The sequence below is a fragment of the Apodemus sylvaticus genome, chromosome 1 (assembly GCF_947179515.1).
Source record: "Apodemus sylvaticus chromosome 1, mApoSyl1.1, whole genome shotgun sequence".
NCBI classification, from domain to species: Eukaryota; Metazoa; Chordata; class Mammalia; order Rodentia; family Muridae; genus Apodemus; species Apodemus sylvaticus.
The window spans coordinates 85,189,212-85,201,132 of NC_067472.1; the positions used below are offsets into that span (position 1 = coordinate 85,189,212).

Sequence of the window (11,921 nt, forward strand, 5' to 3'; positions counted from 1 at the left end):
GCTGCCCAAAAGCTGGGAAGCAGCCTTGCAGCGCCCCCTGGCGGCCATTTAAAGAGATGAACGGACCCACGTTTCCCCGTGGCCTGCGGTCCTCATCTGGGGCCTCGAGGATTCCAAACTGTTGGAAGTTGGGACAGATTCCAACCTAGGCTCTGGGAGGATCAAGAGAGCCCTGCTCTGAGCAATGGAGAAGGGCTCCCTCAAAAGCAAAACTGGTAAACGGGGAAACAGGACAAGGGTGATGCCTTGGGTTCCAAGTCTTCCTAAATTTGCCCTTCCTGTAAAACGGGCGGTCACACACGGGACTCTCTCACCATTGTTTGTTGGAGATATAACTTTGCATGCAGCGTGATGTTCTTCTTTAGTAGACAGATCAGCTCTGTGAGTTTACATATCATACAAATACATAACATTCTTGACCACTACTACGATCGAACAAGAAAACGTGTTCGCTTCCCCTAAACTGCCCTGCAGCTGCCCTTTGCTGACTCCCATTTCTTGTACTTTGTTTTCTAGAAGTTTGCTTTTTCCATGAACAGTGGCTAAACATGGAACCATGTGTAGAGATTTTTTTTTTGTTATTTCTTTCACTCTGCTCGCTTTAAACTTTTAAAATTATGTTTCGTGTGTGGGGTGGGGCGGCTCGGGGAGAACTTGTGGGAGTCAGTTCTCTCTTCCTACCACGTGAGTCCCAGAGACTGAAGGCAGGCTGTCAGGCTTGGCTGCAAGCACCTTTACCAGGTGAGCCATCTCATCCACCCCATTGCTGTATTTTTGAAATAAGATTATAAGTACATTTAACTTGTAAGCGTCAGTTCTCCAACCGATGTTGTTGGAGTTGTCCAACAAGGACATTTGCTTTGAGAATAGATGTGAGCCTCTTGAGTCCCCACTGCTGGGCATGGGAAGCTGGGGACTACCATCTTAGCAGCGACCCTGGAAATACCATAGTCACACAGACTTGCCTGAGACCCAGTGAACTTCAGAGCATCACTAGCCCTTGCAGAAGGAGTTGTGTGTGAAACAGATCGGTGTCTTTCCTCCCAGATGTTATATGGCCCAGGCTGCGGCATGCTTGAGTGACTGCAGTCTCTGTTTTGTATGTCTTCTCTCCATTCTGGGCTCCACACGGCAGCCAGCACGGTGATTTTATTCAAAACCATGACAACCTGATCATGTCCAGCTTAAATTACTTCCAAGATTTCCTTAAGGTAGACCTGGATAGCAGCCCATCTGCCAGGCAGCGTGACCCCTCCCCATCCGATGCTGCTCCTGACGTCCCCACGAAGGCTGGTTTCCTCCTGCCTCAGACCCTCGATTCTGTTTGCTCCCTCCTACCCCGCTAGCTGCTACTTCCACTCTGATTCATATTTACCCCTTCAGGGAAAGCCGGTTCCTCTCCCTGTGTGACACTTAGGTCCCCGTTGTCTGACTTGAGAGCTCTCTGGCCTTTTCTTCTTATTTAGTATCCAATTTGGGTTTACATAACTGACAGTTGCGTCCTCTCTTAGGCTGTAAGACCCACACGGGCGCTAAGCCCATCTAGGTCACCATAGTTAATCCAGGGACAGAGCACATTGCTTGCATCAATAAATGCTTGTCAAGTGAATGGGTGATAGTAACCAACATTAAACGCCCATGACTACTAGGACTGTACAACAGCCCTTTACCCGTCCTGTTTAGTTTCCACATGCTTTTCCAAATGCTTCAACACTCATTTTCTCAAAAGGGAAACTGAAAAGCAGGATGACTGTGAAAGGGCCCTGAAGTCTACTTTCCTAACTCCAAAGCACCACTGCCACGTTGTTGTCTTGATAAGTCACTGAAACAAGTTCCCTTTGTTCTCTTAGAAAAAGGATACAGCTCCAAGGCCGACTCTTCTGTAAGAAGCTTGAACAAAGTGATTCAGACCAAACTTACGGTGGGCCACCTGGGCTTGGGCTTGGTCATCATCCAGAATGGGTCCTACCTCCAGATTAGCCACCTCATCAATAAAGGGGCTGCAGCCAGTGACGGAATACTCCAGCCAGGTGACTGTGGTTTCCACATGCCTCCTTCCCACCTGCCCCAGGGAGTCAGCATGACCGCATGACATATGACACCATCTGAAATCTTCCCATGTCCCAGTTGGCGCCATTCATATACTCCAGTTACACACTATCTATGGTTCCTATGACACTCTAGGGACCTTGTATCTAGATTGGGAGAACCCCATCTTTGTTGTAGGCTGTTAGGATTTGGTAAAATGTTGTGAAGAGCTTTGAAAATAAGAACTCTAGAAACATGCCACTTAGTTCTCATTCTTATGGCTTCTCTAGAGCTAGTTGTCTTTTAAAATTATTTTTTCTGCATGTGTATGTGTGAGTGGTATAGAGAGGGCAAAGGTTGATGATGGGGTTCTTCCTTCATTATATATATCTTGAGACAGAGTCTCTCATGTGAGCCTGGAGCCTGCAGTTGAGCTAATTTCACCATCCAGTGTGCGATGGCTTCCAGGTGGGCCATCACGTGACCAGACATGTGCTGGGTACTGGGTGCCTGATCTCTGGCCCTCATGATTGTTCGGCCCACTGAGCTCCTCGGCTCTAGCTTTCTTTGAACAACATGTGTATGGAAGAGACGTGGTTCTAAAGGGAGAGTCCCTAATGGCAGGGGACACAGAGCAGCAGGTGACTGGAGCAGGAGGTTGAGAGGTCACATCTGACCACATACAGAAAGCAGAGGACAAACTGGAGATGGGGAGGGTCTATAAACTCTCGAAGGTCACCCTGAGTGGCATAATTCCTCCAACAAGGCTCTAAGCAACTGGGAAACAAGTTGTTTAAATAACTGAGCCTAGGGGACATACTGCTTATCTAAATCAACATATAAATATAGCATTACTGATATCTGAATGTGACTTAGAATCTCATTATGAGGCTACAACTAGTGGGTTCTCTGAGGTCAGCATCAATCTAGAGTTCAACTTTAAAAACTATTTTTATGGTTAATTAGTGTGTGTGATTCTGTGCTCATGAGTGCAATGGCTGTAGAGTTAGGAGGGCATCAAGTCCCTTGGAGCTGGAGTTACAGGCAATTGTGAGCTGTCTGACACTGGTGCTGGAAACAAACTCAGGTCCTCTGAAAAAGTAGCAATTGTTCCTAACCACTGAGCCATCTCTTCAGCCTTGAGTTCAGCTTTTAATCCACTGTGACCTACCCACAATGCTGACCCATTTATTGTGTCCACACTTAAGGAATGAACAGTGAATGAGTATCTGTCCCAGGTGTTGTACAAAGTATTTGCACTCCTGTTATTCAAAATGTCTGCAGCATCCCTAGAATGTAGATAGTGCAGTTTGGGCACTTCAAGAGGTAATTAGGGACTACACGCCGTCACACCAGCGTTTGGCAGGTGAATGCGAGGGGATCAGGAGGCCTCCAAAGGCAGCCTGGGCTACATGAGTCCCTGTCTTAAAAAAAACTCCAAATACAAACCAAACATTATACATATAATTGTATGTGTGTGTGTGTATATTATATAAAACGATTGTGTGTGTGTGTGTGTACGGGGAAGGGGTGCAAACCCATGTATAAGGATTGTGGTCAAAGGCCACATTTGAACCCATGACCTCCTATGAATCTCATACCATGTTACCAATGGCCTAAGGAGAAGTGAGTTTTTTAAATTTTTAAAAAGATTTTTAATTTCAAAGGTTCTCTCTGTGTAGCCCTGGCTCTCCTGGAAAGCAGTGAGACTTCAGTGCAGATGTTTGTGTGACCATCAGGTACCACTCAGTGTCTAGGTTTCACAGTCTGCTTTTCCACTGTTTTTGACAGTGATGATGAGAGTTGCTGTCTTTGACTCTTGCCTCCCTGTTATCTCTCACTCACATGCTCTAAAGTTCTTTGTCTTTGGTGTTGTATCCTGATTTGCTAATTTGATGCTGGTTTTCTGTGGCTGTTTCATAAAGCTCTTACTATAGCTTTGGCTTACTGACACGGCTTTGACAGTGGTCATTAGCCATGCGCTGGCTTCATTCATTCAGTCAGCCATACCCGGGCTCATGGACTCCTCTATCCAGCTACATTTTCTTAATCCCTCTCCATGTGCAGGTCCTATGTTGTTAACAGTGGAGAGCCAAAAACCAACCAACCAGCCAAACAAACAAACAAAAAGCCAAAACATCCAACCTTCCCACCCCCCAAAAAATGTGATAGTAATCATATGAAATGTGTACAACTTACATCCTAGTTGGAACAGAGAAAAAGACCCATCTTTCAGAAGTGGCGCGGTTGTTGCGCAGTTAACTTAAATACATGCAACTAAACAGGCCTATACAATGCCATTCTTACAGTCTATTAAAGTAGAAAAAAATTCATGATGAAGTTGGTGTTCACAAGTACTAAATTGGTATCTATGAAAGGCATTATCTGTCTCATGACAGAACAACCACATTCATACCCTGACACATTTGGTTTAAAGCCAGAATAGTCAGGGAATTCAGCTGTTTATTTTCTGTCCTCCTGATAAAAGTCACCCTCTTACAATATAATTAAGCAGCAGGAACACCACACCATAGCTTTTAGCTATAAACAGCCCCTTTAACATCAGGCACATGTGCTCATCCTAGGAGGGTAACTTTGTTACTGTAATTAACCTCAGCAGGAAGGGCAGCTGTTCCACACTGAGCTCTGAGAGAAGCCTTGCTGAAGTTCGAAGTTAGCTTCAGGATGTATTTTTGTTTTTGTCTTGCTTGCTTTTGGGGACAGTCTCACCACGTAGCTCAGGCTGGCCTTGAACTTTTCATCTTCCTGCCTCAGCCTTCTGAGCACTGGTTTTACAAGGGTGCATGACTGTGTCCAGATCAGAATGTGGCTGGTTTTATTCCCATCCACTTCTCAAAGCCAATGCAGGAGGCTCGCTCAGACTTTCTAGAACAGTGATCACTTTTGTTTCTGATAGGATCTGGCACTAGAGCAATGTGGCCCTGGCATTGCTTGGACACTCCCCCAGGATCAGTGTAATTCCTGATTAGGATGCTGGAAAGTGTCATCAGTCTCCTGACCCTTCTCTCCAAGCTTGGGTTTAGTGTCTTGGAATGAAGCTCACTGGGGGCGCCTAGCTTCACACGCACAGACGCACAGACGGGGCGATACAGGGATGAAGGTGCTACAGACACTGAGGGAACGGGAACAGCAGGCAGAGAAGCTGGGGTTGGATGGCTGTACTCACTCTCTTGATGGAGGGTACTGCCTATGTACTGCACAAGGAGGGAGTGTCAGGCCGCAGCTATCCAAGGCGAGGGAGCTGCAGTGGCTAGTTTTTGCACACTGGTCGACATGTTCATATTTGGAGCAAAGGAAGGCCTTAGCATACTTCTGAGCTTCACCTGGGGTCCTTGCCGTGGCCTTGCCCATGCCAGTAATACTCTCAAGACTTTATCTGCTCCCCACTGAGAAGCACTGAAAACTAAAAATTCCCCAGAGTGAATCTATCCTTTAAGGGCGAACCTTCTGTATTTCTCCTTACAGGCTTTGCTGAATATTAATATTCATGCTCCTTATTGCAAGCAACAGGAAACTGTTGTTAAGGCACATAATTTAGGGCAATGTCTGTCAGAATTGCCAGAAAATCTGGAGAACCAGGCTTGGAAAATGCGGGAGAGACCACAGGCTACAGAAATCTGGACACTCCTGTCATCCCAATGCAGGTCTAGTGACCCAGGCAGGAATGCCTAGTGAGCGGGTCCAGTTTACAGGTCTTCATGGTGGCTGCTGGGAGCAGGCAGTGGGGTGGTTAAGTCCATTCACAGCTAAGTGAATAACTGACCCTCTTAGCTTCCATTTTGTGGACCTGGGATTTTGTTGCTGAGATATAGATAGATCTCTTTCCCGCTGCTGGGTACTCAGAAGTTCTTTGGTTGACAATCACAATTCCCCATGCCACCTGTGGCCGTTCTCAGTCTTTTGAACCAACTGTAGTGGGATATGCTGAGGAGGTGGGGGTGAGAGCGGCGCAAGCTTAGGTTCCTTGGAATCAACACATATCCTGCATATACACATCACACGCATAATTAATACAAGCCAATTAATGTATCATACAGTTATTTGCTCAATTTAATTTAGGAAGGGGCAGAAGATTTAAACAGAAGCCTTGGTGCCCAATTTAGCCTATTTGCTGTGGGGAGCCTGGAAATCTCACGCAGGCAGGATGGGAAGTGGCTTCTCTTTACTAGGTATAGCATGTACTATGCTTATGGTTTGAAGTTTAACCTCTGTTTAGCTAAGAACTTCCAAATACATTAGACAGCTATTTAGAAACTTACTGAAGCATCTTATCAAGCCAAGAACACTCATGTCAGAAGAGAGTTTTGCTTTGGTCACGATGAACCAAACATACGGACCCTTAAAATATTGCAGTAAAGCTCCTGATTAGTGTAGCTCTTTGCAAGCGTTATTCTATCTGTTCTCCTTTTACAGGTGATGTTCTGATTAGTGTCGGACATGCCAATGTGCTAGGATATACCCTCCGTGAATTTTTAAAGCTTTTGCAAAATATTACCATAGGAACCATGCTACAAATCAAGGTTTACCGAGGCTTTCTTGAAATACCCCAGGAATGGCAAGATGTGTATGATTTAATCCCTGAGACCAAATTTCCAATCCCACAGTAAGTAGTTTACTTTAGGACAATGTTATGAAACCCAGGCCTGTGAAGTACATCTCTCTGATTTAATGTGAGGATCATCAAATGGTAACAGCTATGAGGGAGTTGGTGACACTGCCAGGGCTTAGTGAATGACATTTTTCTTAAACTTTTTTTTTTTTTTAAAATTTATTATTTATATGTAAGAACAGCTACAGTGTTCTTACATATAAATAATAAATTACATATAAATAAGAAGAGGACGTCAGAGCTCATTATAGATGGTTGTAAGCCACCATGTGGTTGCTGGGAATTGAACTCAGGACCTCTGGAAGAGCAGTCAGTGCTTTTAACTGCTGAGCCATCTCTCCAGCCCAGAATAACATTCTTCTACAAAGGACATTTTGCAGGACGTCATATGGGGGAGTGTTATAAAGGCAACTCAGGTTAGAAAATGAATCAGTGTCATTAATGGGTACCCTGTCTCCAAGTCTATCTACACTGTACCAATACAGCCAGTCTAGCCCCAAAACATAGGTTAAGATGGGGCTGAGAAACTGGCTTAGTGGGCAAAGTGCTTGCTGTGTAAGCAGAGGCTTTGCATCTGTATTCTGGGCACCCATGTGAAAGCTGAGTGTGGTGGAACACGTCTAATTCCAGCAGCAGCAGGGCAGACAGGAGAACCGCAGAGCTTGGTGGTCAGCTGCCAGTCTAGTCCAACTGGTGAACTGCAGGTTCAGTGAGACCCTTTCTCAGAAAGCTGGAGCACGACAGAGGAAGATACCTGGTGCCAAGCACCACCACAGGGGCATGCACACACAGTGCTGAGAATCCTACTTCCTCTTCTTTCTTGTAGTAACTTTCTGGATCGTTCTGAATAACATTTATACCTGTCTAGTTAGGGCTTTTATTACTGTGATGAAACACCATGACCAAAAGAAATCTGCAGAGGAAAGGGTTTATTTTGCTTATGTTTCCACATCGTGGTCATCATTCACATGAAGTCAGGGGAGGAACTGGAGACTGTGGAGGCATGCTACTTACTGGCTTTCTTATACCATCTAGAATGACCGACCCAGGGGTGGCAACACCCACACTGGGCTGGGCCCACCCATACCATCTATTAATGCAATACTTCAGATATGCCTACAGACCAATGTTAGGAAGATATTTTCTCAACTAAGATTCCCTCTTTCCCAATATGTCTAAGTTTGTGTCAAGTTGACAAAACCCAACCAGCATAATGCCCTTTATAAGGCCCCACCTTCTTAGTAAACACTAATTCCTTCTGTCCTCATTTGATGAAAAGCTGTTAGAGCTCCCATTTCCTCAGGCAGCACATCCCGGCATCCAACACAGGCATTGCTGTCTCTTCTCAGCTGAGGCCTATTCCTGGATTATCTGCCACCTTCAGACCGGAATTCCAATGGAGTTTTTTATTTTGCTTGCCATGAGTGTGTGCAAGTATGTGTACCTATCTATCTAGATATTGATACCTTTTATTTTACTGGTCTCTGTGTAGTGCCGTCTGAATTAGAACTTTCCCTGTAGACCAGGCTGACCTCGATTTCAGAGATCTGCTGCCTCTGCCTTCTGAATGCTGGGACTAAAGCTGGTTCCCACCACTGCTTGGGTGTTTCGCTTACCTTTTAAACAGAATTAGACTCTTTCCAACTACCCATTCCCTTTATTCCTGCCCTCGACATATCTTCCCTAGTTTTCTGAGACCACTCTCTGCTGATTTTCCTTTTACCTTTGGGTTCTTCTGCTTGGTGTTTTAACCAACTTGAGTTCCTCAAAGCTTGGTCTTTGGCTCTCAGTTTCTTAGGTTGTCTTGGTAGCTGTGGCTTCTGTTACTTTCCATATACTAAGCACTTGCAAACTAATATCTCCATTTAGATGTATGGCAAGCTCCTCAAATTTATCCTTAAAATCAAAAGCTAGTTGTATTATTCTCACCCCCCCCCCCCATTTATTTGACCAAAATACCTGAGTACTGAAGAATTTACTTTGGCCCATGGTTTCAGAGGGGTTTGCCAATGGTCATTTGGTCCCATATGCTTTGGCAGAACATAACGGTGAGAACTGTGTGGTTGAAGAGCATCTTCGTTTCATGGTGGCAGAAAGGGTAAGGGACAGCATATCTCAGAGAGCATTCCCCAGTGACTTATCTCTGCAGTTAAGCTCTACCCGCTCAAGTTTCCAACTCCCCAAATACCACCAGCAGCTGGGACCAAGTGCTCAGCCCCAGGCTCTTAGGGGTTCATTTCACACCCAAACTGCGAGACGGAGACCGAGACCGCCAGTATCCTGCTGGGATATTCTGTCTAGTCATGAAGCCAAAGTTTTAGGCTGGATTCTTTTTCCCCCCCAGGCCCCAGCCATTCTCAGTTGTCTCCATCCCTCTATGTGTCTGGGCTTTCAGCTTTTCACACTCTTTCTTCTGTCTACACCATGGTTAGTTACACTGTTGTTCATTTCTACCCTAAGGTTCAGTGCAAACTTTGGCCTTCCTACAGGGGAGTTAGTGCAGCCAGAACCACCTGTCACATGTGTTCATAGCACTGTCTCTCCATAATGATTCCAGTTTTAATTAAATCATTGCTATGATTAGTCATCTCTGGGAAAATGTAAACTCCATGAAGACAAGAAGAGTCACTCTTGTTTTCTTAAACCTGTGTGATTCATCCAGAATGAAAAACTTGACAATCCCCCTGACCTCTAACTAACTCCCTGAGAGCTTATAGAATTACAAGGGACCCTTCTGAAAGTGTTCCAGAGATGCTTAGAACATGAGACTCTCTCTACAATGTTAAATCTAGTGCTTTGCTACAAGAATGGCCCTTAATTTCAGCAGGATTTCTTAACAGCAGGTTTCTGTACCTGTGCATTGCTCAGAAATACAGCTAAGGACCATGACTAGACAATGATCTTTACATATCAACCTTACTTCAGATGCTCAAGCTTGGGAGTCAATGGTCAGATGTAGCTCACAGGTGTGCTTTGTACAGATCCCACCCAAAAAGTAGTGACTTAGCAAGGAAGATGTGTGGGAGGTTTAACTAGTACCCCAAACAGTATTTCTTCACCTGAGGGATAGCCATAATGGTTTTTGTGATTTTTTTTTAAATTAATTTTTTGGTTTGTTTTTCTGCATATTTCAAAAATTTTAAAAAGATCTGCTTATATATTTTATGTACCTGAGTGCTCTGTTTTCATGCACTTCAGAAAAGGGAATCTGATTCCATTATAGATAGTTGTAAGCCACCGTGTGGTTGCTGCAAATTGAACTCAGGACCTCCAGGAGAGCAGCCAGCTCTTAATTGCTGAGCCATCTCTCCATCCCTTCAAATTTTTTTTTTAAATGAAAGTATTTGAATTAGTTACCAAATCTGCAAATATTTCTTAAATAGAATCAGTGTCTTTGATTTCTCCTGAAAAATGAGATGGAATTGTGTTCCCATGTGGTGATGGCACAGGCTTGAGTGGGAAAGCAGCTGCCCCCTTCAGATATAATATAGTATATTATAAATATATAAATAAAAGCAGTGTCAAATAATTTAGGAAAGATTTATATTTTTGGTTGAGAAAAAAATTAAAAGGCACTTTAGAATATGAGTCTTTAACAAACATCACTGCAGCTTAATGCTACTTCTAAAAAGAGAAACTTCCCAGTGCTTGGGAGGAAGAGGTAGGCAGATATGAGTGTTTGAAAGTAGGGGATAGGGTAGGGGTGTGTGTGTGTATAAGCGTGTGGGGAATAGGAATAGGTGTGTGTATGCATGTGGGGAACAGCTTGGGTGGGCAGCCTCTTCAATGAACCAGAAATACTAACCTGATTTCATTTAAGTATGTGTATATTTGTATGTCTGTAATTTATGAGTCAAAGAAAAGTTATAAACTGTATTAGGGGACTTTAAATGTTTAGGAACTGACTATCTACAGGTCCAGCTTCAGCAGACTTGACAACCTCATTTGTCCTTGGGCACCAGCATACATATATATACAGATGAAACACTCACACACATAAAGTAATAAACCTGAAAGTATTCAAACGTCAAGAATCCATTTCATTAACACTTCAGTGGCGCAGAAGGTAGTGAAGAATTTGTACTTTTAGATTTTCTCAAAAACGGAGAACAATGGTTTTCATTATATGTGTGTGTGTGTTTGTGTGTGTATGTGTGTGTGCAAGTTGAGAACAGTGTCCACAGAGGCCAGGGGAGGATAGGGTCCTCTAGAGTTACAGGCAGCTTTGAGTTACCTAACATGGGCCATGTTTCTAGCCCCAAATATAATCGTATGGGACAAATAGTTTATAATTAATATATTCTGTTAGAGAACTCTGTTAAGATAGTAAGAATACATTGTATTCACTCTTCATTTCAGCACACCAAAGAAAACGGAGAAGGCAAAAGACTCTTTTGTAAGCGATGACCATGAAGATGCAGTTTTAGATAAAAAACTGAAGTATTACAGGTACCCCCGGTCAGTCTGGAATCACCCAGTAAGGACCCCAGTGTCAATCTCCACAGAGTGGCATGGGTATAAAAAGAAGGACCACACTATTAGTGTTGGCAAAGACTTTAACTGCGACGTAGTAATTCACAAGGATGACAAGAAAGAACTGAGGGTCCCTTCTCCATACTGGACAATGGTGGAGCAAGACAAAGCTGCCTCCCCCTGCCCCTCCTCCCTCTCCTCCTCTGCTGCCTCCTCCATCTCAGATGCCTTTTGGCTGGAGGATTATGCACAGGTTGAGGAGGGCAAAGGTAAACAGGGATCAAAGTTTGGTTAGGTATTGGTTTGCAAATTTGTGGCTATAGAACTTTTTATGTTTAAACATCCAATTTTTATGCCTTACCATGGTGCTGATTTGTAGATTTCCTACATGACTTTCCAGCTCTCCTATGAATACAGAAAAGCCTTCTTCCATTACCAGCTCAGGATTACCCAGTGGTCTAACAGGCTCTGCAGACCTGTTCTCAGAGACTTATTCACTAGGATTTTACAACGTCGCTAGAGGAACCTGTCCAATCATCAGAATGGCTGACCATCTGTCTTGTAAGGTACAGTTGTTCTTGAGGTTTTGGACTGGTTGTTTACATTGCAACCCCTGCCCCCACCCTCTCAGTGATACCTTTACTTGGAATGTCAGGACTAAAACAAGCAAGGAAGAGACAGGAGAAGGAGTCAGACACCGATGAAGGAACCAGCTGAGAGGATCTTCTTTAGAAATGCAGTTTTAGTGTAAACGGGGCAAAATCCAGGCCAATTGTTATTATCCCAAAAT

General features: G+C 44.1%; 1 protein-coding gene across 2 annotated transcripts; it reads left to right on the top strand.

Annotated features, from left to right (window-relative positions):
• The first annotated feature begins 184 nt into the window (after nucleotides 1–184).
• Pdzd9 (PDZ domain containing 9) lies at nucleotides 185–11,493 on the top strand. Of its 2 annotated transcripts, XM_052200100.1 has the most exons (4): nucleotides 185–215; nucleotides 1,851–2,030; nucleotides 6,463–6,652; nucleotides 11,018–11,493. In XM_052200100.1, exons 1-4 carry the CDS (start codon nucleotides 185–187, stop codon nucleotides 11,424–11,426), a joined length of 810 nt encoding a protein of 269 aa, XP_052056060.1. In that variant the 3' UTR covers nucleotides 11,427–11,493. The 2 variants fall into 2 exon arrangements, with proteins under 2 accessions (XP_052056060.1, XP_052056069.1); XM_052200109.1 differs by lacking the exon at nucleotides 1,851–2,030.
• The last annotated feature ends 428 nt before the right edge of the window (nucleotides 11,494–11,921 follow it).

Bases quoted from the DNA above. Each gene is read 5' to 3' on its own strand.
- Pdzd9 (XM_052200100.1), top strand. From the start codon at position 185: ATGGAGAAGGGCTCCCTCAAAAGCAAAACTG. The intron at 2,031-6,462 runs GTGACTGTGGTT...CTCCTTTTACAG, and splicing joins TGACGGAATACTCCAGCCAG to GTGATGTTCTGATTAGTGTC. The intron at 6,653-11,017 runs GTAAGTAGTTTA...TCTTCATTTCAG, and splicing joins ACCAAATTTCCAATCCCACA to CACACCAAAGAAAACGGAGA.